We start from the raw sequence: 27,759 nt of genomic DNA on the forward strand, positions 1-27,759 counted from the left end.
TTAGACTGTAGGGTTAACAGAGTAGTGTTGTTAGACTGCAGGGTTAACAGTAGTGTTGTTAGACTGCAGGGTTAACAGTAGTGTTGTTAGACTGCAGGGTTAACAGTAGTGTTGTTAGACTGCAGGGTTAACAGTAGTGTTGTTAGACTGTAGGGTTAACAGTAGTGTTGTTAGACTGTAGGGTTAACAGTAGTGTTGTTAGACTGCAGGGTTAACAGTAGTGTTGTTAGACTGCAGGGTTAACAGTAGTGTTGTTAGACTGCAGGGTTAACAGTAGTGTTGTTAGACTGTAGGGTTAACAGTAGTGTTGTTAGACTGCAGGGTTAACAGTAGTGTTGTTGGACTGCAGGGTTAACAGTAGTGTTGTTAGACTGTAGGGTTAACAGGGTGTTGTTAGACTGTAGGGTTAAAAGTAGTGTTGTTAGACTGCAGGGTTAACAGTAGTGTTGTTAGACTGCAGGGTTAACAGTAGTGTTGTTAGACTGTAGGGTTAACAGTAGTGTTGTTAGACTGCAGGGTTAACAGTAGTGTTGTTAGACTGCAGGGTTAATAGTAGTGTTGTTAGACTGCAGGGTTAACAGTAGTGTTGTTAGACTGCAGGGTTAACAGTAGTGTTGTTAGACTGTAGGGTTAACAGTAGTGTTGTTAGACTGCAGGGTTAACAGTAGTGTTGTTAGACTGCAGGGTTAACAGTAGTGTTGTTAGACTGCAGGGTTAACAGTAGTGTTGTTAGACTGCAGGGTTAACAGTAGTGTTGTTAGACTGTAGGGTTAACAGTAGTGTTGTTAGACTGCAGGGTTAACAGTAGTGTTGTTAGACTGCAGGGTTAACAGTAGTGTTGTTAGACTGCAGGGTTAACAGTAGTGTTGTTAGACTGTAGGGTTAACAGTAGTGTTGTTGACTGCAGGGTTAACAGTAGTGTTGTTAGACTGCAGGGTTAACAGTAGTGTTGTTAGACTGCAGGGTTAACCGTAGTGTTGTTAGACTGCAGGGTTAACAGTAGTGTTGTTGGACTGCAGGGTTAACAGTAGTGTTGTTAGACTGCAGGGTTAACAGTAGTGTTGTTATACTGTAGGGTTGACAGAGGAGTGCTGTTAGACTGCAGGGTTAACAGTAGTGTTGTTAGACTGCAGGGTTAACAGTAGTGTTGTTAGACTGCAGGGTTAACAGTAGTGTTGTTAGACTGCAGGGTTAACAGTAGTGTTGTTAGACTGTAGGGTTAACAGTAGTAGTGTTGTTAGACTGCAGGGTTAATAATAATGTTGTTAGACTGCAGGGTTAACAGTAGTGTTGTTAGACTGTAGGGTTAACAGTAGTGTTGTTAGACTGTAGGGTTAACAGTAGTGTTGTTAGACTATAGGGTTAACAGTAGTGTTGTTAGACTGTAGGGTTAACAGTAGTGTTGTTAGACTGTAGGGTTAACAGTAGTGTTGTTAGACTGCAGGGTTAACAGTAGTGTTGTTAGACTGTAGGGTTAACAGTAGTGTTGTTAGACTGCAGGGTTAACAGTAGTGTTGTTAGACTGTAGGTGGCAGGGTTAACAGTAGTGTTGTTAGACTGTAGGGTTAACAGTAGTGTTGTTAGACTGTAGGGTTAACAGTAGTGTTGTTAGACTGTAGGGTTAACAGTAGTGTTGTTAGACTGCAGGGTTAACAGTAGTGTTGTTAGACTGCAGGGTTAACAGTAGTGTTGTTAGACTGCAGGGTTAACAGTGTGTGTTAGACTGTAGGGTTAACAGTAGTGTTGTTAGACTGCAGGGTTAACAGTAGTGTTGTTGGACTGCAGGGTTAACAGTAGTGTTGTTAGACTGTAGGGTTAACAGGAGTGTTGTTAGACTGTAGGGTTAACAGTAGTGTTGTTAGACTGCAGGGTTAACAGTAGTGTTGTTAGACTGCAGGGTTAACAGTAGTGTTGTTAGACTGTAGGGTTAACAGAGTAGTGTTGTTAGACTGCAGGGTTAACAGTAGTGTTGTTAGACTGCAGGGTTAATAGTAGTGTTGTTAGACTGCAGGGTTAACAGTAGTGTTGTTAGACTGCAGGGTTAACAGTAGTGTTGTTAGACTGTAGGGTTAACAGTAGTGTTGTTAGACTGCAGGGTTAACAGTAGTGTTGTTAGACTGCAGGGTTAACAGTAGTGTTGTTAGACTGTAGGGTTAACAGAGTAGTGTTGTTAGACTGCAGGGTTAACAGTAGTGTTGTTAGACTGCAGGGTTAATAGTAGTGTTGTTAGACTGCAGGGTTAACAGTAGTGTTGTTAGACTGCAGGGTTAACAGTAGTGTTGTTAGACTGTAGGGTTAACAGTAGTGTTGTTAGACTGTAGGGTTAACAGTAGTGTTGTTAGACTGCAGGGTTAACAGTAGTGTTGTTAGACTGCAGGGTTAACAGTAGTGTGTTAGACTGCAGGGTTAACAGTAGTGTTGTTAGACTGTAGGGTTAACAGTAGTGTTGTTAGACTGCAGGGTTAACAGTAGTGTTGTTGGACTGCAGGGTTAACAGTAGTGTTGTTAGACTGTAGGGTTAACAGTGTTGTTAGACTGTAGGGTTAACAGTAGTGTTGTTAGACTGCAGGGTTAACAGTAGTGTTGTTAGACTGCAGGGTTAACAGTAGTGTTGTTAGACTGTAGGGTTAACAGAGTAGTGTTGTTAGACTGCAGGGTTAACAGTAGTGTTGTTAGACTGCAGGGTTAACAGTAGTGTTGTTAGACTGCAGGGTTAACAGTAGTGTTGTTAGACTGCAGGGTTAACAGTAGTGTTGTTAGACTGTAGGGTTAACAGTAGTGTTGTTAGACTGTAGGGTTAACAGTAGTGTTGTTAGACTGCAGGGTTAACAGTAGTGTTGTTAGACTGCAGGGTTAACAGTAGTGTTGTTAGACTGCAGGGTTAACAGTAGACTGCAGTTAACAGTAGTGTTGTTAGACTGCAGGGTTAACAGTAGTGTTGTTAGACTGCAGGGTTAACAGTAGTGTTGTTAGACTGCAGGGTTAACAGTAGTGTTGTTAGACTGCAGGGTTAACAGTAGTGTTGTTAGACTTCAGGGTTAACAGTAGTGTTGTTAGACTGTAGGGTTAACAGTAGTGTTGTTAGACTGTAGGGTTAAAAGTAGTGTTGTTAGACTGCAGTTAACAGTAGTTTGTTAGACTGCAGGGTTAACAATAGTGTTGTTAGACTGTAGGGTTAACAGTAGTGTTGTTAGACTGTAGGGTTAACAGTAGTGTTGTTAGACTGTAGGGTTAACAGTAGTGTTGTTAGACTGCAGGGTTAACAGTAGTGTTGTTAGACTGCAGGGTTAACAGTAGTGTTGTTAGACTGTATGGTTAACAGGGTGTTGTTAGACTGTAGGGTTAACAGTAGTGTTGTTAGACTGTAGGGTTAACAGTAGTGTTGTTAGACTGTAGGGTTAACAGGAGTGTTGTTAGACTGGGGTTAACAGTAGTGTTGTTAGACTGTAGGGTTAACAGTAGTGTTGTTAGACTGCAGGGTTAACAGTAGTGTTGTTAGACTGCAGGGTTAACAGTAGTGTTGTTAGACTGCAGGGTTAAGAGTAGTGTTGTTAGACTGTAGGGTTAACAGTAGTGTTGTTGGACTGCAGGGTTAACAGTAGTGTTGTTAGACTGCAGGGTTAACAGTAGTGTTGTTAGACTGCAGGGTTAACCGTAGTGTTGTTAGACTGCAGGGTTAACAGTAGTGTTGTTGGACTGCAGGGTTAACATTAGTGTTGTTAGACTGCAGGGTTAACAGTAGTGTTGTTATACTGTAGGGTTGACAGAGGAGTGCTGTTAGACTGCACGGTTAACAGTAGTGTTGTTGGACTGCAGGGTTAACAGTAGTGTTGTTAGACTGCAGGGTTAACAGTAGTGTTGTTAGACTGCAGGGTTAACAGTAGTGTTGTTAGACTGTAGGGTTAACAGAGTAGTGTTGTTAGACTGCAGGGTTAATAATAATGTTGTTAGACTGCAGGGTTAACAGTAGTGTTGTTAGACTGCAGGGTTAACAGTAGTGTTGTTAGACTGTAGGGTTAACAGTAGTGTTGTTAGACTGCAGGGTTAACAGTAGTGTTGTTGGACTGCAGGGTTAACAGTAGTGTTGTTAGACTGCAGGGTTAACAGTAGTGTTGTTAGACTGCAGGGTTAACAGTAGTGTTGTTAGACTGCAGGGTTAACAGGAGTGTTGTTAGACTGTAGGGTTAAAAGTAGTGTTGTTAGACTGCAGGGTTAACAGTAGTGTTGTTAGACTGCAGGGTTAACAATAGTGTTGTTAGACTGTAGGGTTAACAGTAGTGTTGTTAGACTGTAGGGTTAACAGTAGTGTTGTTAGACTGTAGGGTTAACAGTAGTGTTGTTAGACTGCAGGGTTAACAGTAGTGTTGTTAGACTGCAGGGTTAACAGTAGTGTTGTTAGACTGTAGGGTTAACAGTAGTGTTGTTAGACTGTAGGGTTAACAGTAGTGTTGTTAGACTGTAGGGTTAACAGTAGTGTTGTTAGACTGTAGGGTTAACAGGAGTGTTGTTAGACTGTAGGGTTAACAGTAGTGTTGTTAGACTGTAGGGTTAACAGTAGTGTTGTTAGACTGCAGGGTTAACAGTAGTGTTGTTAGACTGCAGGGTTAACAGTAGTGTTGTTAGACTGCAGGGTTAAGAGTAGTGTTGTTAGACTGTAGGGTTAACAGTAGTGTTGTTGGACTGCAGGGTTAACAGTAGTGTTGTTAGACTGCAGGGTTAACAGTAGTGTTGTTAGACTGCAGGGTTAACAGTAGTGTTGTTAGACTGCAGGGTTAACAGTAGTGTTGTTGGACTGCAGGGTTAACATTAGTGTTGTTAGACTGCAGGGTTAACAGTAGTGTTGTTATACTGTAGGGTTGACAGAGGAGTGCTGTTAGACTGCAGGGTTAACAGTAGTGTTGTTGGACTGCAGGGTTAACAGTAGTGTTGTTAGACTGCAGGGTTAACAGTAGTGTTGTTAGACTGCAGGGTTAACAGTAGTGTTGTTAGACTGTAGGGTTAACAGAGTAGTGTTGTTAGACTGCAGGGTTAATAATAATGTTGTTAGACTGCAGGGTTAACAGTAGTGTTGTTAGACTGTAGGGTTAACAGTAGTGTTGTTAGACTGTAGGGTTAACAGTAGTGTTGTTAGACTGCAGGGTTAACAGTAGTGTTGTTAGACTGCAGGGTTAACAGTAGTGTTGTTAGACTGTAGGGTTAACAGTAGTGTTGTTAGACTGTAGGGTTAACAGTAGTGTTGTTAGACTGCAGGGTTAACAGTAGTGTTGTTGGACTGCAGGGTTAACAGTAGTGTTGTTAGACTGTAGGGTTAACAGGAGTGTTGTTAGACTGTAGGGTTAAAAGTAGTGTTGTTAGACTGCAGGGTTAACAGTAGTGTTGTTAGACTGCAGGGTTAACAGTAGTGTTGTTAGACTGTAGGGTTAACAGAGTAGTGTTGTTAGACTGCAGGGTTAACAGTAGTGTTGTTAGACTGCAGGGTTAACAGTAGTGTTGTTAGACTGCAGGGTTAACAGTAGTGTTGTTAGACTGCAGGGTTAACAGTAGTGTTGTTAGACTGTAGGGTTAACAGTAGTGTTGTTAGACTGTAGGGTTAACAGTAGTGTTGTTAGACTGCAGGGTTAACAGTAGTGTTGTTAGACTGCAGGGTTAACAGTAGTGTTGTTAGACTGCAGGGTTAACAGTAGTGTTGTTAGACTGTAGGGTTAACAGTAGTGTTGTTAGACTGCAGGGTTAACAGTAGTGTTGTTAGACTGCAGGGTTAACAGTAGTGTTGTTAGACTGTAGGGTTAACAGAGTAGTGTTGTTAGACTGCAGGGTTAACAGTAGTGTTGTTAGACTGCAGGGTTAACAGTAGTGTTGTTAGACTGCAGGGTTTAAAAGTAGTGTTGTTAGACTGTAGGGTTAACAGTAGTGTTGTTAGACTGTAGGGTTAACAGTAGTGTTGTTAGACTGCAGGGTTAATAGTAGTGTTGTTAGACTGCAGGGTTAACAGTAGTGTTGTTAGACTGCAGGGTTAACAGTAGTGTTGTTAGACTGTAGGGTTAACAGTAGTGTTGTTAGACTGCAGGGTTAACAGTAGTGTTGTTGACTGCAGGGTTAACAGAGTGTTGTTAGACTGCAGGGTTAACAGTAGTGTTGTTAGACTGCAGGGTTAACAGTAGTGTTGTTAGACTGCAGGGTTAACAGGAGTGTTGTTAGACTGTAGGGTTAAAAGTAGTGTTGTTAGACTGCAGGGTTAACAGTAGTGTTGTTAGACTGCAGGGTTAACAATAGTGTTGTTAGACTGTAGGGTTAACAGTAGTGTTGTTAGACTGTAGGGTTAACAGTAGTGTTGTTAGACTGTAGGGTTAACAGTAGTGTTGTTAGACTGCAGGGTTAACAGTAGTGTTGTTAGACTGCAGGGTTAACAGTAGTGTTGTTAGACTGTATGGTTAACAGGAGTGTTGTTAGACTGTAGGGTTAACAGTAGTGTTGTTAGACTGTAGGGTTAACAGTAGTGTTGTTAGACTGTAGGGTTAACAGGAGTGTTGTTAGACTGTAGGGTTAACAGTAGTGTTGTTAGACTGTAGGGTTAACAGTAGTGTTGTTAGACTGCAGGGTTAACAGTAGTGTTGTTAGACTGCAGGGTTAACAGTAGTGTTGTTAGACTGCAGGGTTAAGAGTAGTGTTGTTAGACTGTAGGGTTAACAGTAGTGTTGTTGGACTGCAGGGTTAACAGTAGTGTTGTTAGACTGCAGGGTTAACAGTAGTGTTGTTAGACTGCAGGGTTAACAGTAGTGTTGTTAGACTGCAGGGTTAACAGTAGTGTTGTTGGACTGCAGGGTTAACATTAGTGTTGTTAGACTGCAGGGTTAACAGTAGTGTTGTTATACTGTAGGGTTGACAGAGGAGTGCTGTTAGACTGCAACAGGTGTTACTGCAGGGTTAACAGTAGTGTTGTTAGACTGCAGGGTTAACAGTAGTGTTGTTAGACTGCAGGGTTAACAGTAGTGTTGTTAGACTGTAGGGTTAACAGAGTAGTGTTGTTAGACTGCAGGGTTAATAATAATGTTGTTAGACTGCAGGGTTAACAGTAGTGTTGTTAGACTGTAGGGTTAACAGTAGTGTTGTTAGACTGTAGGGTTAACAGTAGTGTTGTTAGACTATAGGGTTAACAGTAGTGTTGTTAGACTGTAGGGTTAACAGTAGTGTTGTTAGACTGTGGGTTAACAGTAGTGTTGTTAGACTGTAGGGTTAACAGTAGTGTTGTTAGACTGTAGGGTTAACAGTAGTGTTGTTAGACTGCAGGGTTAACAGTAGTGTTGTTAGACTGTAGGGTTAACAGTAGTGTTGTTAGACTGCAGGGTTAACAGTAGTGTTGTTAGACTGCAGGGTTAACAGTAGTGTTGTTAGACTGCAGGGTTAACAGTAGTGTTGTTAGACTGTAGGGTTAACAGTAGTGTTGTTAGACTGCAGGGTTAACAGTAGTGTTGTTGGACTGCAGGGTTAACAGTAGTGTTGTTAGACTGTAGGGTTAACAGGAGTGTTGTTAGACTGTAGGGTTAACAGTAGTGTTGTTAGACTGCAGGGTTAACAGTAGTGTTGTTAGACTGCAGGGTTAACAGTAGTGTTGTTAGACTGTAGGGTTAACAGAGTAGTGTTGTTAGACTGCAGGGTTAACAGTAGTGTTGTTAGACTGCAGGGTTAATAGTAGTGTTGAGACTGCAGGGTTAACAGTAGTGTTGTTAGACTGCAGGGTTAACAGTAGTGTTGTTAGACTGCAGGGTTAACAGTAGTGTTGTTAGACTGCAGGGTTAACAGTAGTGTTGTTAGACTGTAGGGTTAACAGTAGTGTTGTTAGACTGCAGGGTTAACAGTAGTGTTGTTAGACTGCAGGGTTAACAGTAGTGTTGTTAGACTGCAGGGTTAACAGTAGTGTTGTTAGACTGCAGGGTTAACAGTAGTGTTGTTAGACTGTAGGGTTAACAGTAGTGTTGTTAGACTGTAGGGTTAACAGTAGTGTTGTTAGACTGCAGGGTTAACAGTAGTGTTGTTAGACTGCAGGGTTAACAGTAGTGTTGTTAGACTGCAGGGTTAACAGTAGTGTTGTTAGACTGCAGGGTTAACAGTAGTGTTGTTAGACTGCAGGGTTAACAGTAGTGTTGTTAGACTGTAGGGTTAACAGTAGTGTTGTTAGACTGCAGGGTTAACAGTAGTGTTGTTGGACTGCAGGGTTAACAGTAGTGTTGTTAGACTGTAGGGTTAACAGGAGTGTTGTTAGACTGTAGGGTTAAAAGTAGTGTTGTTAGACTGCAGGGTTAACAGTAGTGTTGTTAGACTGCAGGGTTAACAGTAGTGTTGTTAGACTGTAGGGTTAACAGAGTAGTGTTGTTAGACTGCAGGGTTAACAGTAGTGTTGTTAGACTGCAGGGTTAATAGTAGTGTTGTTAGACTGCAGGGTTAACAGTAGTGTTGTTAGACTGCAGGGTTAACAGTAGTGTTGTTAGACTGTAGGGTTAACAGTAGTGTTGTTAGACTGTAGGGTTAACAGTAGTGTTGTTAGACTGCAGGGTTAACAGTAGTGTTGTTAGACTGCAGGGTTAACAGTAGTGTTGTTAGACTGCAGGGTTAACAGTAGTGTTGTTAGACTGTAGGGTTAACAGTAGTGTTGTTAGACTGCAGGGTTAACAGTAGTGTTGTTAGACTGCAGGGTTAACAGTAGTGTTGTTAGACTGTAGGGTTAACAGAGTAGTGTTGTTAGACTGCAGGGTTAACAGTAGTGTTGTTAGACTGCAGGGTTAACAGTAGTGTTGTTAGACTGCAGGGTTAACAGTAGTGTTGTTAGACTGTAGGGTTAACAGTAGTGTTGTTAGACTGTAGGGTTAACAGTAGTGTTGTTAGACTGCAGGGTTAATAGTAGTGTTGTTAGACTGCAGGGTTAACAGTAGTGTTGTTAGACTGCAGGGTTAACAGTAGTGTTGTTAGACTGTAGGGTTAACAGTAGTGTTGTTAGACTGCAGGGTTAACAGTAGTGTTGTTGGACTGCAGGGTTAACAGTAGTGTTGTTAGACTGCAGGGTTAACAGTAGTGTTGTTAGACTGCAGGGTTAACAGTAGTGTTGTTAGACTGCAGGGTTAACAGGAGTGTTGTTAGACTGTAGGGTTAAAAGTAGTGTTGTTAGACTGCAGGGTTAACAGTAGTGTTGTTAGACTGCAGGGTTAACAATAGTGTTGTTAGACTGTAGGGTTAACAGTAGTGTTGTTAGACTGTAGGGTTAACAGTAGTGTTGTTAGACTGTAGGGTTAACAGTAGTGTTGTTAGACTGCAGGGTTAACAGTAGTGTTGTTAGACTGCAGGGTTAACAGTAGTGTTGTTAGACTGTATGGTTAACAGGAGTGTTGTTAGACTGTAGGGTTAACAGTAGTGTTGTTAGACTGTAGGGTTAACAGTAGTGTTGTTAGACTGTAGGGTTAACAGGAGTGTTGTTAGACTGTAGGGTTAACAGTAGTGTTGTTAGACTGTAGGGTTAACAGTAGTGTTGTTAGACTGCAGGGTTAACAGTAGTGTTGTTAGACTGCAGGGTTAACAGTAGTGTTGTTAGACTGCAGGGTTAAGAGTAGTGTTGTTAGACTGTAGGGTTAACAGTAGTGTTGTTGGACTGCAGGGTTAACAGTAGTGTTGTTAGACTGCAGGGTTAACAGTAGTGTTGTTAGACTGCAGGGTTAACAGTAGTGTTGTTAGACTGCAGGGTTAACAGTAGTGTTGTTGGACTGCAGGGTTAACAGTAGTGTTGTTAGACTGCAGGGTTAACAGTAGTGTTGTTATACTGTAGGGTTGACAGAGGTGCTGTTAGACTGCAGGGTTAACAGTAGTGTTGTTGGACTGCAGGGTTAACAGTAGTGTTGTTAGACTGCAGGGTTAACAGTAGTGTTGTTAGACTGCAGGGTTAACAGTAGTGTTGTTAGACTGTAGGGTTAACAGTAGTGTTGTTAGACTGCAGGGTTAATAATAATGTTGTTAGACTGCAGGGTTAACAGTAGTGTTGTTAGACTGTAGGGTTAACAGTAGTGTTGTTAGACTGTAGGGTTAACAGTAGTGTTGTTAGACTATAGGGTTAACAGTAGTGTTGTTAGACTGTAGGGTTAACAGTAGTGTTGTTAGACTGTAGGGTTAACAGTAGTGTTGTTAGACTGCAGGGTTAACAGTAGTGTTGTTAGACTGTAGGGTTAACAGTAGTGTTGTTAGACTGCAGGGTTAACAGTAGTGTTGTTAGACTGTAGGTGGCAGGGTTAACAGTAGTGTTGTTAGACTGTAGGGTTAACAGTAGTGTTGTTAGACTGCAGGGTTAACAGTAGTGTTGTTAGACTGCTTAACAGTAGTGTTGTTAGACTGCAGGTTAACAGTAGTGTTGTTAGACTGCAGGGTTAACAGTAGTGTTGTTAGACTGTAGGGTTAACAGTAGTGTTGTTAGACTGCAGGGTTAACAGTAGTGTTGTTAGACTGCAGGGTTAACAGTAGTGTTGTTAGGGTTAACAGTAGTGTTGTTGGACTGCAGGGTTAACAGTAGTGTTGTTAGACTGCAGGGTTAACAGTAGTGTTGTTAGACTGCAGGGTTAACAGTAGTGTTGTTAGACTGCAGGGTTAACAGTAGTGTTAACAGGGTTAACAGTAGTGTTGTTAGACTGCAGGGTTAACAGTAGTGTTGTTAGACTGTAGGGTTAACAGTAGTGTTGTTAGACTGCAGGGTTAACAGTAGTGTTGTTAGACTGCAGGGTTAACAGTAGTGTTGTTAGACTGCAGGGTTAACAGTAGTGTTGTTAGACTGCAGGGTTAACAGTAGTGTTGTTAGACTGTAGGGTTAACAGAGTAGTGTTGTTAGACTGCAGGGTTAACAGTAGTGTTGTTAGACTGCAGGGTTAACAGTAGTGTTGTTAGACTGTAGGGTTAACAGTAGTGTTGTTAGACTGTAGGGTTAACAGTAGTGTTGTTAGACTGTAGGGTTAACAGTAGTGTTGTTAGACTGTAGGGTTAACAGTAGTGTTGTTAGACTGCAGGGTTAACAGTAGTGTTGTTAGACTGCAGGGTTAACAGTAGTGTTGTTAGACTGTAGGGTTAACAGTAGTGTTGTTAGACTGTAGGGTTAACAGTAGTGTTGTTAGACTGCAGGGTTAACAGTAGTGTTGTTAGACTGCAGGGTTAACAGTAGTGTTGTTAGACTGTAGGGTTAACAGTAGTGTTGTTAGACTGCAGGGTTAACAGTAGTGTTGTTAGACTGCAGGGTTAATAGTAGTGTTGTTAGACTGCAGGGTTAACAGTAGTGTTGTTAGACTGCAGGGTTAACAGTAGTGTTGTTAGACTGTAGGGTTAACAGTAGTGTTGTTAGACTGTAGGGTTAACAGTAGTGTTGTTAGACTGCAGGGTTAACAGTAGTGTTGTTAGACTGCAGGGTTAACAGTAGACTGCAGGGTTAACAGTAGTTGTTAGACTGTAGGGTTAACAGTAGTGTTGTTAGACTGCAGGGTTAACAGTAGTGTTGTTAGACTGCAGGGTTAACAGTAGTGTTGTTAGACTGCAGGGTTAACAGTAGTGTTGTTAGACTGCAGGGTTAACAGTAGTGTTGTTAGACTGTAGGGTTAACAGGAGTGTTGTTAGACTGTAGGGTTAACAGTAGTGTTGTTAGACTGCAGGGTTAACAGTAGTGTTGTTAGACTGCAGGGTTAACAGTAGTGTTGTTAGACTGTAGGGTTAACAGTAGTGTTGTTAGACTGCAGGGTTAACAGTAGTGTTGTTAGACTGCAGGGTTAACAGTAGTGTTGTTAGACTGCAGGGTTAACAGTAGTGTTGTTAGACTGCAGGGTTAACAGTAGTGTTGTTAGACTGTAGGGTTAACAGTAGTGTTGTTAGACTGTAGGGTTAACAGTAGTGTTGTTAGACTGCAGGGTTAACAGTAGTGTTGTTAGACTGCAGGGTTAACAGTAGTGTTGTTAGACTGCAGGGTTAACAGTAGTGTTGTTAGACTGCAGGGTTAACAGGGTAGTGTTGTTAGACTGCAGGGTTAACAGTAGTGTTGTTAGACTGTAGGGTTAACAGAGTAGCGTTGTTAGACTGCAGGGTTAACAGTAGTGTTGTTAGACTGCAGGGTTAACAGTAGTGTTGTTAGACTGTAGGGTTAACAGTAGTGTTGTTAGACTGCAGGGTTAACAGTAGTGTTGTTGGACTGCAGGGTTAACAGTAGTGTTGTTAGACTGTTAACAGGAGTGTTGTTAGACTGTAGGGTTAACAGTAGTGTTGTTAGACTGCAGGGTTAACAGTAGTGTTGTTAGACTGCAGGGTTAAGAGTAGTGTTGTTAGACTGTAGGGCTAACAGTAGTGTTGTTAGACTGCAGGGTTAACAGTAGTGTTGTTAGACTGCAGGGTTAACAGTAGTGTTGTTAGACTGCAGGGTTAACAGTAGTGTTGTTAGACTGCAGGGTTAACAGTAGTGTTGTTAGACTGTAGGGTTAACAGTAGTGTTGTTAGACTGCAGGGTTAACAGTAGTGTTGTTAGACTGCAGGGTTAACAGTAGTGTTGTTAGACTGTAGGGTTAACAGAGTAGTGTTGTTAGACTGCAGGGTTAACAGTAGTGTTGTTAGACTGCAGGGTTAACAGTAGTGTTGTTAGACTGCAGGGTTAACAGTAGTGTTGTTAGACTGCAGGGTTAACAGTAGTGTTGTTAGACTGTAGGGTTAACAGTAGTGTTGTTAGACTGTAGGGTTAACAGTAGTGTTGTTAGACTGCAGGGTTAACAGTAGTGTTGTTAGACTGCAGGGTTAACAGTAGTGTTGTTAGACTGCAGGGTTAACAGTAGTGTTGTTAGACTGTAGGGTTAACAGTAGTGTTGTTAGACTGCAGGGTTAACAGTAGTGTTGTTGGACTGCAGGGTTAACAGTAGTGTTGTTAGACTGTAGGGTTAACAGGGTGTTGTTAGACTGTAGGGTTAAAAGTAGTGTGTTAGACTGCAGGGTTAACAGTAGTGTTGTTAGACTGCAGGGTTAACAGTAGTGTTGTTAGACTGTAGGGTTAACAGAGTAGTGTTGTTAGACTGCAGGGTTAACAGTAGTGTTGTTAGACTGCAGGGTTAATAGTAGTGTTGTTAGACTGCAGGGTTAACAGTAGTGTTGTTAGACTGCAGGGTTAACAGTAGTGTTGTTAGACTGTAGGGTTAACAGTAGTGTTGTTAGACTGTAGGGTTAACAGTAGTGTTGTTAGACTGCAGGGTTAACAGTAGTGTTGTTAGACTGTAGGGTTAACAGTAGTGTTGTTAGACTGCAGGGTTAACAGTAGTGTTGTTAGACTGTAGGGTTAACAGTAGTGTTGTTAGACTGCAGGGTTAACAGTAGTGTTGTTAGACTGCAGGGTTAACAGTAGTGTTGTTAGACTGTAGGGTTAACAGTGTGTGTTAGACTGCAGGGTTAACAGTAGTGTTGTTAGACTGCAGGGTTAACAGTAGTGTTGTTAGACTGCAGGGTTAAAAGTAGTGTTGTTAGACTGTAGGGTTAACAGCTGTAGGGTTAACAGTAGTGTTGTTAGACTGCAGGGTTAATAGTAGTGTTGTTAGACTGCAGGGTTAACAGTAGTGTTGTTAGACTGCAGGGTTAACAGTAGTGTTGTTAGACTGTAGGGTTAACAGTAGTGTTGTTAGACTGCAGGGTTAACAGTAGTGTTGTTGACTGCAGGGTTAACAGTAGTGTTGTTAGACTGCAGGGTTAACAGTAGTGTTGTTAGACTGCAGGGTTAACAGTAGTGTTGTTAGACTGCAGGGTTAACTGTTGTTAGACTGGTTAACAGTAGTGTTGTTAGACTGCAGGGTTAACAGTAGTGTTGTTAGACTGCAGGGTTAACAGTAGTGTTGTTAGACTGTAGGGTTAACAGTAGTGTTGTTAGACTGTAGGGTTAACAGTAGTGTTGTTAGACTGTAGGGTTAACAGTAGTGTTGTTAGACTGCAGGGTTAACAGTAGTGTTGTTAGACTGCAGGGTTAACAGTAGTGTTGTTAGACTGTATGGTTAACAGGAGTGTTGTTAGACTGTAGGGTTAACAGTAGTGTTGTTAGACTGTAGGGTTAACAGTAGTGTTGTTAGACTGTAGGGTTAACAGGAGTGTTGTTAGACTGTAGGGTTAACAGTAGTGTTGTTAGACTGTAGGGTTAACAGTAGTGTTGTTAGACTGCAGGGTTAACAGTAGTGTTGTTAGACTGCAGGGTTAACAGTAGTGTTGTTAGACTGCAGGGTTAAGAGTAGTGTTGTTAGACTGTAGGGTTAACAGTAGTGTTGTTGGACTGCAGGGTTAACAGTAGTGTTGTTAGACTGCAGGGTTAACAGTAGTGTTGTTAGACTGCAGGGTTAACCGTAGTGTTGTTAGACTGCAGGGTTAACAGTAGTGTTGTTGGACTGCAGGGTTAACAGTAGTGTTGTTAGACTGCAGGGTTAACAGTAGTGTTGTTATACTGTAGGGTTGACAGAGGAGTGCTGTTAGACTGCACGGTTAACAGTAGTGTTGTTAGACTGCAGGGTTAACAGGTGTTGTTAGACTGCAGGGTTAACAGTAGTGTTGTTAGACTGCAGGGTTAACAGTAGTGTTGTTAGACTGTAGGGTTAACAGAGTAGTGTTGTTAGACTGCAGGGTTAATAATAATGTTGTTAGACTGCAGGGTTAACAGTAGTGTTGTTAGACTGTAGGGTTAACAGTAGTGTTGTTAGACTGTAGGGTTAACAGTAGTGTTGTTAGACTATAGGGTTAACAGTAGTGTTGTTAGACTGCAGGGTTAATAGTAGTGTTGTTAGACTGCAGGGTTAACAGTAGTGTTGTTAGACTGCAGGGTTAACAGTAGTGTTGTTAGACTGTAGGGTTAACAGTAGTGTTGTTAGACTGTAGGGTTAACAGTAGTGTTGTTAGACTGTAGGGTTAACAGTAGTGTTGTTAGACTGCAGGGTTAACAGTAGTGTTGTTAGACTGCAGGGTTAACAGTAGTGTTGTTAGACTGCAGGGTTAACAGTAGTGTTGTTAGACTGTAGGGTTAACAGTAGTGTTGTTAGACTGCAGGGTTAACAGTAGTGTTGTTAGACTACAGGGTTAACAGTAGTGTTGTTAGACTGTAGGGTTAACAGGAGTGTTGTTAGACTGTAGGGTTAACAGTAGTGTTGTTAGACTGCAGGGTTAACAGTAGTGTTGTTAGACTGCAGGGTTAACAGTAGTGTTGTTAGACTGCAGGGTTAACAGAGTAGTGTTGTTAGACTGCAGGGTTAACAGTAGTGTTGTTAGACTGCAGGGTTAATAGTAGTGTTGTTAGACTGCAGGGTTAACAGTAGTGTTGTTAGACTGCAGGGTTAACAGTAGTGTTGTTAGACTGTAGGGTTAACAGTAGTGTTGTTAGACTGTAGGGTTAACAGTAGTGTTGTTAGACTGCAGGGTTAACAGTAGTGTTGTTAGACTGCAGGGTTAACAGTAGTGTTGTTAGACTGCAGGGTTAACAGTAGTGTTGTTAGACTGTAGGGTTAACAGTAGTGTTGTTAGACTGCAGGGTTAACAGTAGTGTTGTTAGACTGCAGGGTTAACAGTAGTGTTGTTAGACTGTAGGGTTAACAGAGTAGTGTTGTTAGACTGCAGGGTTAACAGTAGTGTTGTTAGACTGCAGGGTTAACAGTAGTGTTGTTAGACTGCAGGGTTAATAGTAGTGTTGTTAGACTGCAGGGTTAACAGTAGTGTTGTTAGACTGCAGGGTTAACAGTAGTGTTGTTAGACTGTAGGGTTAACAGTAGTGTTGTTAGACTGCAGGGTTAACAGTAGTGTTGTTAGACTGCAGGGTTAACAGTAGTGTTGTTAGACTGCAGGGTTAACAGTAGTGTTGTTAGACTGCAGGGTTAACAGTAGTGTTGTTAGACTGTAGGGTTAACAGGAGTGTTGTTAGACTGTAGGGTTAACAGTAGTGTTGTTAGACTGCAGGGTTAACAGTAGTGTTGTTAGACTGTTAACAATAGTGTTAGACTGCAGGGTTAACAGTAGTGTTGTTAGACTGCAGGGTTAACAGTAGTGTTGTTAGACTGTAGGGTTAACAGTAGTGTTGTTAGACTGCAGGGTTAACAGTAGTGTTGTTAGACTGCAGGGTTAACAGTAGTGTTGTTAGACTGTAGGGTTAACAGGAGTGTTGTTAGACTGTAGGGTTAACAGTAGTGTTGTTAGACTGCAGGGTTAACAGTAGTGTTGTTAGACTGTAGGGTTAACAGGAGTGTTGTTAGACTGTAGGGTTAACAGTAGTGTTGTTAGACTGTAGGGTTAACAGTAGTGTTGTTAGACTGCAGGGTTAACAGTAGTGTTGTTAGACTGCAGGGTTAACAGTAGTGTTGTTAGACTGCAGGGTTAAGAGTAGTGTTGTTAGACTGTAGGGTTAACAGTAGTGTTGTTGGACTGCAGGGTTAACAGTAGTGTTGTTAGACTGCAGGGTTAACAGTAGTGTTGTTAGACTGCAGGGTTAACAGTAGTGTTGTTAGACTGCAGGGTTAACAGTAGTGTTGTTGGACTGCAGGGTTAACAGTAGTGTTGTTAGACTGCAGGGTTAACAGTAGTGTTGTTATACTGTAGGGTTGACAGAGGAGTGCTGTTAGACTGCAGGGTTAACAGTAGTGTTGTTAGACTGCAGGGTTAACAGTAGTGTTGTTAGACTGCAGGGTTAACAGTAGTGTTGTTAGACTGTAGGGTTAACAGTAGTGTTGTTAGACTGTAGGGTTAACAGTAGTGTTGTTAGACTGCAGGGTTAACAGTAGTGTTGTTAGACTGCAGGGTTAACAGTAGTGTTGTTAGACTGCAGGGTTAACAGTAGTGTTGTTAGACTGTAGGGTTAACAGTAGTGTTGTTAGACTATAGGGTTAACAGTAGTGTTGTTAGACTGTAGGGTTAACAGTAGTGTTGTTAGACTGTAGGGTTAACAGTAGTGTTGTTGGACTGCAGGGTTAACAGTAGTGTTGTTAGACTGCAGGGTTAACAGTAGTGTTGTTAGACTGCAGGGTTAACAGTAGTGTTGTTAGACTGTAGGGTTAACAGAGTAGTGTTGTTAGACTGCAGGGTTAATAATAATGTTGTTAGACTGCAGGGTTAACAGTAGTGTTGTTAGACTGTAGGGTTAACAGTAGTGTTGTTAGACTGTAGGGTTAACAGTAGTGTTGTTAGACTGCAGGGTTAACAGTAGTGTTGTTAGACTGTAGGGTTAACAGTAGTGTTGTTAGACTGTAGGGTTAACAGTAGTGTTGTTAGACTGCAGGGTTAACAGTAGTGTTGTTAGACTGTAGGGTTAACAGTAGTGTTGTTAGACTGCAGGGTTAACAGTAGTGTTGTTAGACTGTAGGTGGCAGGGTTAACAGTAGTGTTGTTAGACTGTAGGGTTAACAGTAGTGTTGTTAGACTGTAGGGTTAACAGTAGTGTTGTTAGACTGTAGGGTTAACAGTAGTGTTGTTAGACTGCAGGGTTAACAGTAGTGTTGTTAGACTGCAGGGTTAACAGTAGTGTTGTTAGACTGTAGGGTTAACAGGAGTGTTGTTAGACTGTAGGGTTAACAGTAGTGTTGTTAGACTGTAGGGTTAACAGTAGTGTTGTTAGACTGCAGGGTTAACAGTAGTGTTGTTAGACTGCAGGGTTAACAGTAGTGTTGTTAGACTGCAGGGTTAAGAGTAGTGTTGTTAGACTGTAGGGTTAACAGTAGTGTTGTTGGACTGCAGGGTTAACAGTAGTGTTGTTAGACTGCAGGGTTAACAGTAGTGTTGTTAGACTGCAGGGTTAACCGTAGTGTTGTTAGACTGCAGGGTTAACAGTAGTGTTGTTGGACTGCAGGGTTAACAGTAGTGTTGTTAGACTGCAGGGTTAACAGTAGTGTTGTTATACTGTAGGGTTGACAGAGTAGTGCTGTTAGACTGCAGGTTAACAGTTGTTGTTGGACTGCACAGTAGTGTTGTTAGACTGCAGGGTTAACAGTAGTGTTGTTAGACTGCAGGGTTAACAGTAGTGTTGTTAGACTGTAGGGTTAACAGAGTAGTGTTGTTAGACTGTTAATAATAATGTTGTTAGACTGCAGGGTTAACAGTAGTGTTGTTAGACTGTAGGGTTAACAGTAGTGTTGTTAGACTGTAGGGTTAACAGTAGTGTTGTTAGACTATAGGGTTAACAGTAGTGTTGTTAGACTGTAGGGTTAACAGTAGTGTTGTTAGACTGTAGGGTTAACAGTAGTGTTGTTAGACTGCAGGGTTAACAGTAGTGTTGTTAGACTGTAGGGTTAACAGTAGTGTTGTTAGACTGCAGGGTTAACAGTAGTGTTGTTAGACTGTAGGGTTAACAGTAGTGTTGTTAGACTGCAGGGTTAATAATAATGTTGTTAGACTGCAGGGTTAACAGTAGTGTTGTTAGACTGCAGGGTTAACAGTAGTGTTGTTAGACTGGTTAACAGGGTTAACAGTAGTGTTGTTAGACTGTAGGGTTAACAGTAGTGTTGTTAGACTGTAGGGTTAACAGTAGTGTTGTTAGACTGCAGGGTTAACAGTAGTGTTGTTAGACTGTAGGGTTAACAGTAGTGTTGTTAGACTGCAGGGTTAACAGTAGTGTTGTTAGACTGTAGGTGGCAGGGTTAACAGTAGTGTTGTTAGACTGTAGGGTTAACAGTAGTGTTGTTAGACTGTAGGGTTAACAGTAGTGTTGTTAGACTGTAGGGTTAACAGTAGTGTTGTTAGACTGCAGGGTTAACAGTAGTGTTGTTAGACTGCAGGGTTAACAGTAGTGTTGTTAGACTGCAGGGTTAACAGTAGTGTTGTTAGACTGTAGGGTTAACAGTAGTGTTGTTAGACTGCAGGGTTAACAGTAGTGTTGTTAGACTGCAGGGTTAACAGTAGTGTTGTTAGACTGCAGGGTTAACAGTAGTGTTGTTAGACTGTAGGGTTAACAGTAGTGTTGTTAGACTGCAGGGTTAACAGTAGTGTTGTTAGACTGCAGGGTTAACAGTAGTGTTGTTAGACTGTAGGGTTAACAGAGTAGTGTTGTTAGACTGCAGGGTTAACAGTAGTGTTGTTAGACTGCAGGGTTAATAGTAGTGTTGTTAGACTGCAGGGTTAACAGTAGTGTTGTTAGACTGCAGGGTTAACAGTAGTGTTGTTAGACTGTAGGGTTAACAGTAGTGTTGTTAGACTGTAGGGTTAACAGTAGACTGCAGGGTTAACAGTAGTGTTGTTAGACTGCAGGGTTAACAGTAGTGTTGTTAGACTGCAGGGTTAACAGTAGTGTTGTTAGACTGTAGGGTTAACAGTAGTGTTGTTAGACTGCAGGGTTAACAGTAGTGTTGTTAGACTGCAGGGTTAACAGTAGTGTTGTTAGACTGTAGGGTTAACAGTAGTGTTGTTAGACTGTAGGGTTAACAGTAGTGTTGTTAGACTGCAGGGTTAACAGTAGTGTTGTTAGACTGCAGGGTTAACAGTAGTGTTGTTAGACTGCAGGGTTAACAGTAGTGTTGTTAGACTGTAGGGTTAACAGTAGTGTTGTTAGACTGTAGGGTTAACAGTAGTGTTGTTAGACTGCAGGGTTAACAGTAGTGTTGTTAGACTGCAGGGTTAACAGTAGTGTTGTTAGACTGTAGGGTTAACAGTAGTGTTGTTAGACTGCAGGGTTAACAGTAGTGTTGTTAGACTGCAGGGTTAACAGTAGTGTTGTTAGACTGCAGGGTTAACAGTAGTGTTGTTAGACTGCAGGGTTAACAGTAGTGTTGTTAGACTGCAGGGTTAACAGTAGTGTTGTTAGACTGTAGGGTTAACAGTAGGTTTAACAGTAGTAGTGTTGTTAGACTGTAGGGTTAACAGTAGTGTTGTTAGACTGCAGGGTTAACAGTAGTGTTGTTAGACTGCAGGGTTAACAGTAGTGTTGTTAGACTGCAGGGTTAACAGTAGTGTTGTTAGACTGTAGGGTTAACAGTTGTTGTTAGACTGTAGGGTTAACAGTAGTGTTGTTAGACTGTAGGGTTAACAGTAGTGTTGTTAGACTGCAGGGTTAACAGTAGTGTTGTTAGACTGCAGGGTTAACAGTAGTGTTGTTAGACTGTAGGGTTAACAGTAGTGTTGTTAGACTGCAGGGTTAACAGTAGTGTTGTTAGACTGCAGGGTTAACAGTAGTGTTGTTAGACTGCAGGGTTAACAGTAGGTTGTTAGACTAAACAGTAGTGTTGTTAGACTGCAGGGTTAACAGTAGTGTTGTTAGACTGCAGGGTTAACAGTAGTGTTGTTAGACTGTAGGGTTGACAGAGTAGTGTTGTTAGACTGGGGTTAACAGTAGTGTTGTTAGACTGCAGGGTTAACAGTAGTGTTGTTAGACTGCAGGGTTAACAGTAGTGTTGTTAGACTGTAGGGTTAACAGAGTAGTGTTGTTAGACTGCAGGGTTAACAGTAGTGTTGTTAGACTGCAGGGTTAACAGTAGTGTTGTTAGACTGTAGGGTTAACAGTAGTGTTGTTAGACTGTAGGGTTAACAGTAGTGTTGTTAGACTATAGGGTTAACAGTAGTGTTGTTAGACTGTAGGGTTAACAGTAGTGTTGTTAGACTGTAGGGTTAACAGTAGTGTTGTTAGACTGCAGGGTTAACAGTAGTGTTGTTAGACTGTCGGGTTAACAGTAGTGTTGTTAGACTGCAGGGTTAACAGTAGTGTTGTTAGACTGTAGGTGGCAGGGTTAACAGTAGTGTTGTTAGACTGTAGGGTTAACAGTAGTGTTGTTAGACTGTAGGGTTAACAGTAGTGTTGTTAGACTGTAGGGTTAACAGTAGTGTTGTTAGACTGCAGGGTTAACAGTAGTGTTGTTAGACTGCAGGGTTAACAGTAGTGTTGTTAGACTGTAGGGTTAACAGTAGTGTTGTTAGACTGCAGGGTTAACAGTAGTGTTGTTAGACTGCAGGGTTAACAGTAGTGTTGTTAGACTGCAGGGGTAACAGTAGTGTTGTTAGACTGAAGGGTTAACAGTAGTGTTGTTAGACTGAAGGGTTAACAGTAGTGTTGTTAGACTGTAGGGTTAACAGTAGTGTTGTCAGACTGTAGGGTTAACAGTAGTGTTGTTAGACTGCAGGGTTAACAGTAGTGTTGTTAGACTGCAGGGTTAACAGTAGTGTTGTTAGACTGCAGGGTTAACAGTAGTGTTGTTAGACTGCAGGGTTAACAGGAGTTGTTAGACTGCAGGGTTAACAGTAGTGTTGTTAGACTGCAGGGTTAACAGTAGTGTTGTTAGACTGCAGGGTTAACAGTAGTGTTGTTAGACTGCAGGGTTAACAGTAGTGTTGTTAGACTGCAGGGTTAACAGTAGTGTTGTTAGACTGCAGGGTTAACAGTAGTGTTGTTAGACTGCAGGGTTAACAGTAGTGTTGTTATACTGTAGGGTTGACAGAGTAGTGCTGTTAGACTGCAGGGTTAACAGTAGTGTTGTTAGACTGCAGGGTTAACAGTAGTGTTGTTAGACTGCAGGGTTAACAGTAGTGTTGTTAGACTGTAGGGTTAACAGAGTAGTGTTGTTAGACTGCAGGGTTAATAATAATGTTGTTAGACTGCAGGGTTAACAGTAGTGTTGTTAGACTGTAGGGTTAACAGTAGTGTTGTTAGACTATAGGGTTAACAGTAGTGTTGTTAGACTGTAGGGTTAACAGTAGTGTTGTTAGACTGTAGGGTTAACAGTAGTGTTGTTAGACTGCAGGGTTAACAGTAGTGTTGTTAGACTGTCGGGTTAACAGTAGTGTTGTTAGACTGCAGGGTTAACAGTAGTGTTGTTAGACTGTAGGTGGCAGGGTTAACAGTAGTGTTGTTAGACTGTATGGTTAACAGTAGTGTTGTTAGACTGCAGGTTTAACAGTAGTTTTGTTAGACTGCAGGGTTAACAGTAGTGTTGTTAGACTGCAGGGTTAACAGTAGTGTTGTTAGACTGTAGGGTTAACAGTAGTGTTGTTAGACTGCAGGGTTAACAGTAGTGTTGTTAGACTGCAGGGTTAACAGTAGTGTTGTTAGACTGCAGGGTTAACAGTAGTGTTGTTAGACTGTAGGGTTAACAGTAGTGTTGTTAGACTGGGTTAACAGTGTTTGTTAGACTGCAGGGTTAACAGTAGTGTTGTTAGACTGTTAACAGTAGTGTTGTTAGACTTAAACAGTAGTGTTGTTAGACTGCAGGGTTAACAGTAGTGTTGTTAGACTGTAGGGTTAACAGTAGTGTTGTTAGACTGCAGGGTTAACAGTAGTGTTGTTAGACTGTAGGGTTAACAGTAGTGTTGTTAGACTGTAGGGTTAACAGTAGTGTTGTTAGACTGCAGGGTTAACAGTAGTGTTGTTAGACTGGGGTTAACAGTAGTGTTGTTAGACTGCAGGGTTAACAGTAGTGTTGTTAGACTGTAGGGTTAACAGTAGTGTTGTTAGACTGTAGGGTTAACAGTAGTGTTGTTAGACTGCAGGGTTAATAGTAGTGTTGTTAGACTGCAGGGTTAACAGTAGTGTTGTTAGACTGCAGGGTTAACAGTAGTGTTGTTAGACTGTAGGGTTAACAGTAGTGTTGTTAGACTGTAGGGTTAACAGTAGTGTTGTTAGACTGCAGGGTTAACAGTAGTGTTGTTAGACTGCAGGGTTAACAGTAGTGTTGTTAGACTGCAGGGTTAACAGTAGTGTTGTTAGACTGCAGGGTTAACAGTAGTGTTGTTAGACTGTAGGTGGCTTTGAGACGATCTTGTTTCTCTGTGTGTTGTTATTTCTAGGTAGCTGGTCTTGAAACAGTGCTGGGGACGAAAGAGCTGTGGGCTATGATGTTATCCCTGTCTCTGATACCTGCCCTGCTACAGTACCTGGCCCTCCCCTTCTGTCCTGAGAGCCCCAGATACCTGCTCATCAACTGCGGTCAGGAAAGCCAGGCAGAGACTGGTGGGTAGCACTGTCACACAGTACACACTGTTGTAGTGTAATGTGTATATACAGTTCATTACATATACATCACATGCGACCTGTAACAGGACTAGTTATCTGACTACATAAAAATAATTTTGCAATATTTAACCTGTTTGGGATAGGGGGCAGTATTTTCACGTTCGGATGAAAAGCGTGCCCAGAGTAAACTGCCTGCTACTCAGGCCCCGGAAGCTAATATATGCATATTATTAGTAGATTTGGATAGAAAACACTCGTTTCTGAAACTGTTTGTGAATATAACAGAACTCATACGGCAGGCGAAAACCTGAGAAAAATCCAAACCAGGAAGTGGGAAATCTGAGGTTTGTAGTTTTTCAAGTCATTGCCTTTCGAATATACAGATGTTAATGGGGTCATATTGCACTTTCTATGGCTTCCACTAGATGTCAACAGTCTTTAGAACCTTGTTCCAGGCTTCTACTATGAAGGGGGAGCGAATAAGAGCTGTTTCAACCATGGGTCTGGTAGAAAGCCTTGAACTAAGTCACGCGCGTGGCCGTGAGAGCGAGCTGCGTTCCCTTTCCTTTCTAAAGACAAAGGATTTGTCCTTTTGGAACATTATTGAAGATTTATGCTAAAAACATCCTAAAGATTGATTCTATACTTCGTTTGAAATGTTTCTACGAACTGTAATAGAACTGTTTTGACTTTTCGTCTGGACTTTTGTCTGGACTTGCCTTGTGAATTTCGATTGGTGAACTAAACGCGCTAACAAAAAGGAGGTATTTGGACATAAAGATGAATTTTATCGAACAAAACGAACAGGTATTGTGGATCTGAGATTCCTGGGAGTGCATTCTGATGAAGATCATCAAATGGAAGTAAATATTTATAACTCTATTTCTGACTTTTACTGACTCCACAACATGGCGGGTATCTGTATGGCTTGTTTTTGTGGCTTAGCGCTGTACTCAGATTATTGAATGGTGTGCTTTTTCCGTAAAGCTTTTTTGAAACATGACACAGCGGTTGCATTAACCTCTTCAGTCGACCCTCTACTTTTTTGAACATTCTGTTAAAAATCGCGCAACATTTCAGCGCCCTGCTACTCATGCCAGGAATATAGTATATGCATTTGCTTAGTCTGTGTGGATAGAAAACACTCAGACGTTTAAAAAACTGGTTAAATCACTGCTGTGGCTTTACCAGAACGGCATTTACATCGAAAAGCACAGGAAAAACTGATCACTGAAAATGGGGAAAATATATCCATGCGCTACTTGAACCCATTGATAAACGTGAACCACAATTAATTGACTGAGGTTGCAGTACCTACAGCTTCCACAGGGTGTCTAGAGTCTTGTCATTTCCCTTCGAGTTTTTTCTTGGTCAAACACATACAGGACACCGTATCTAATCCGGTCTAGGACCGGATATTTTCGTTGAGTTTCTAGCCGGACATTTTTCCAGACGGACAGCTAATAATCTTTACATCGCCTCCTGATGAATTTTATCGCTTATTAACGTTTACTAGTACCTAAAGTTGCATTACAAACGTATTTCGAAGTGTTTTGTGAAAGTTTATCGTCGACTTTTTGAATTTTAAAAAATGACGTTACGTTTTGAAACAATGTTTTTTTCGTTTATCACACAGTCTACATATAACGATATCTAGGCTTTATATGGACCGATTTAATCGAAATAAAGACCCAAATAGTGTTTATGGGACATCTAGGAGTGCCAACAAAGAAGATGGTGAAAGGTAATGAATGTTTTCTATTTTATTGTGCGGTTTGTTTAATGCCGAAATGCTAATTATTTTGTTTACGTCCCCTGTGGGTCTTTTGGGGTGTTGCATGCTATCAGATAATAGCTTCTCATGCTTTCGCCGAAAAGCATTTTAAAAATCTGACTTGTTGCCTGGATTCACAACGAGTGTAGCTTTAATTCGATTCCCTGCATGTGTATTTTAATGAACTTTTGAGTTTTAACTAATATTATTAGCATTTAGCGTAGCGCATTTGCATTTCCAGAGCTCTAGTTGGGACGCAAGCGTCCCGGGTAGAAGCAACAGGTTAAGGAGACGTATATCTTTAATTCTATGTATAACACTTGTATCTTTTATCAAAGTTTATGATGAGTATTTCTGTAAATTGATGTGGCTCTCTGCAAATTCGCCGGATGTTTTCGAGTCACAACATTACTGAACATAATGCGCCAATGTAAACTGAGATTTTTGGATATAAATATGAACTTTATCGAACAAAACATACATGTATTGTGTAACATGAAGTTCTATGAGTGCCATCTGATGAAGATCATCAAAGGTTAGTGATTAATTTGATCTCTATTTCTGCTTTTTGTGACTCCTCTCTTTGGCTGGAAAATGGCTGTATGTTTTTCTGTGACTAGGCGCTGACCTAACAATCGTATGGTGTGATTTCGCTGTAAAGCCTTTTTGAAATCAGACACGATGGCTAGATTTAATTTAGTGTATTGCACTTGTGAATGTATGAAAGTTAAATATTTCAAAAAAATATTTTTGAATTTCGCGCTCTGCCATTTCAGCTGATGTTGTCGAAACCCCCCTAGCCTTAAGAACACCATAGAGTTACAATACTAGGAAGAAATGTCTGGGAATCAAATTCTAAATACAAGTTTATTTTATGAGACAGACAAGCTACCTTTGAGATTATTTGTGCTCTGTTCTAGCGAATCTCTGCACGTCATGTAGAAATGACCTAGTCAAATCATGTAGAAATGACCTGGTCAAATCATATAGAAATGACCTGGTCAAATCATATAGAAATGACCTAGTCAAATCATATAGAAATGACCTGGTCAAATCATATAGAAATGACCTAGTCAAATCATGTAGAAATGACCTGGTCAAATCATGTAGAAATGACCTAGTCAAATCATGTAGAAATGACCTAGTCAAATCATGTAGAAATGACCTGGTTAAATCATATAGAAATGACCTAGTCAAATCATATAGAAATGACCTAGTCAAATCATGTAGAAATGACCTGGTTAAATCATATAGAAATGACCTAGTCAAATCATATAGAAATGACCTGGTCAAATCATATAGAAATGACCTAGTCAAATCATATAGAAATGACCTAGTCAAATCATATAGAAATGACCTAGTCAAATCATGTAGAAATGACCTAGTCAAATCATATAGAAATGACCTAGTCAAATCATATAGAAATGACCTAGTCAAATCATATAGAAATGACCTAGTCAAATCATATAGAAATGACCTAGTCAAATCATGTAGAAATGACCTAGTCAAATCATATAGAAATGACCTAGTCAAATCATGTAGAAATGACCTAGTCAAATCATATAGAAATGACCTAGTCAAATCATGTAGAAATGACCTAGTCAAATCATATAGAAATGACCTGGTCAAATTATGCTCTTTTTCGCATGCTTGAAGTTCCGATTTGAACTGCTCTATTTTGCACTCTGATGTCCTCTAGGACTTCACAGTCATATCAAGCATGTTCGACCCTAGTTTGCAGTGTCGCATTTCATTCTTCCCAAGTAAAAACACAACAAGCTCTAGGATAACATGTTCTTAGATTTTTTATTTTGCCTGCCAATATACAGCCAGTCATGAAGACTTTAACCCCCTAGTCGATTCAAATGTAAGACCTTATCTGTTTTGATCAAGTCATTCATACGAGTTAATTGCCATAAATCAAAAATATCAATTGCTTGCATATTCACCATCATGTAAGCTATGTATTTGTACATACAGTAAAAAAAATAATAAACAAATAAAAATATATTTTAGATTTTAGATTCTTCAAAGTAGCCACCATTTGCCTTGATGACAGCTTTGCACACTCTTGGCATTATCTCAACCAGTTTCATCTGGAATTGTTTTACCAAACATTCTTGAAGGCGTTCCCACATATGCTGAGCACTTGTTGGCTGCTTTTCCATCACTCTAGGGTTCGTGTCTCTGCAGAGTGACGGTACTGATAAGTAGCCGTTGGAGATACTGCGAGACACTGGGGGAGTCCTTCATTTAGGAAGGTGTTTTACCTTTGTCTGACACTTCAGCAACTGATTACAGTGTGTTAGCAAAAGGCATGGAAATGGGTTGCATGGAAGCTCCTTTTGTATAATGTGGATCTCGAGTCTGATCTTATTTCTGGTTCTGTTGTCTTTGGAGTGAGGCCTAGCCTACTGGTGAAAAGGGTTCTCATTCATTTTGGGAAACGATTTGGCTGGAGGGAAGGTCGTAACAAATCCTGTCGTTTGTAAGGAATCCAGAGTGGAGGAACCTGATGGGTTATCAGAAAAGTACCCTAAAGTGTTTCGTTACACGTGTCAAAGAACGAAAGTTTAATGTTGAGGAGGATGTCATCGATCCCACCATGGTCTATCTGTCCGAGACGTTTATGGGTAATCCTGATTTCGCTAGACCTCCTGAGATGACTTCTCCTTTGAAAACCTCAGTGTATTTAATTACTTTGTAAAATAAACAGATTGCCATACAGGGCATAAAGCTTCAGTTACAAGAATTGCGAGGCATTATTCCAAACATGGTCAAAGAGAGAGAGAGAGAGACAAAGAAAGCATGGCCCATAGCCAGAGGGAGAGAGAGAGAGAGAGAGAGAGAGAGAGAGAGAGAGACAAAGAAAGCATGGCCCATAGCCAGAGGGAGAGAGGGAGAGAGAGGGAGAGAGAGAGAGAGAGAGAGACAAGGAAAGCATGGCCCAGAGAGAGAGAAAGAGAGAGAGAGAGAGAGAGAGAGAGAGAGTGGAAGGAAAGGAAAGCATGGCCCATAGCCAGAGGGAGAGAGAGAGAGAGAGAGAGAGAGAGAGAGAGAAGGA

The 27,759-nt window shown here is 41.1% G+C and overlaps 1 protein-coding gene across 1 annotated transcript in view; it reads left to right on the forward strand.

The window, feature by feature from the left end:
- LOC115125073 (solute carrier family 2, facilitated glucose transporter member 1) overlaps window positions 1–27,759 on the forward strand; it is a 54,913-nt gene that overhangs the window by 16,630 nt on the left and 10,524 nt on the right. Inside the window, exon 5 of the mRNA XM_065003302.1 lies at window positions 22,756–22,918. Coding sequence (XP_064859374.1) covers window positions 22,756–22,918 — 163 coding nt within the window. The remainder of the gene's footprint in view (window positions 1–22,755; window positions 22,919–27,759) is intronic.

This window comes from Oncorhynchus nerka, linkage group LG18 (assembly GCF_034236695.1).
Source record: "Oncorhynchus nerka isolate Pitt River linkage group LG18, Oner_Uvic_2.0, whole genome shotgun sequence".
In the NCBI taxonomy this organism is placed as follows: domain Eukaryota; kingdom Metazoa; phylum Chordata; class Actinopteri; order Salmoniformes; family Salmonidae; genus Oncorhynchus; species Oncorhynchus nerka.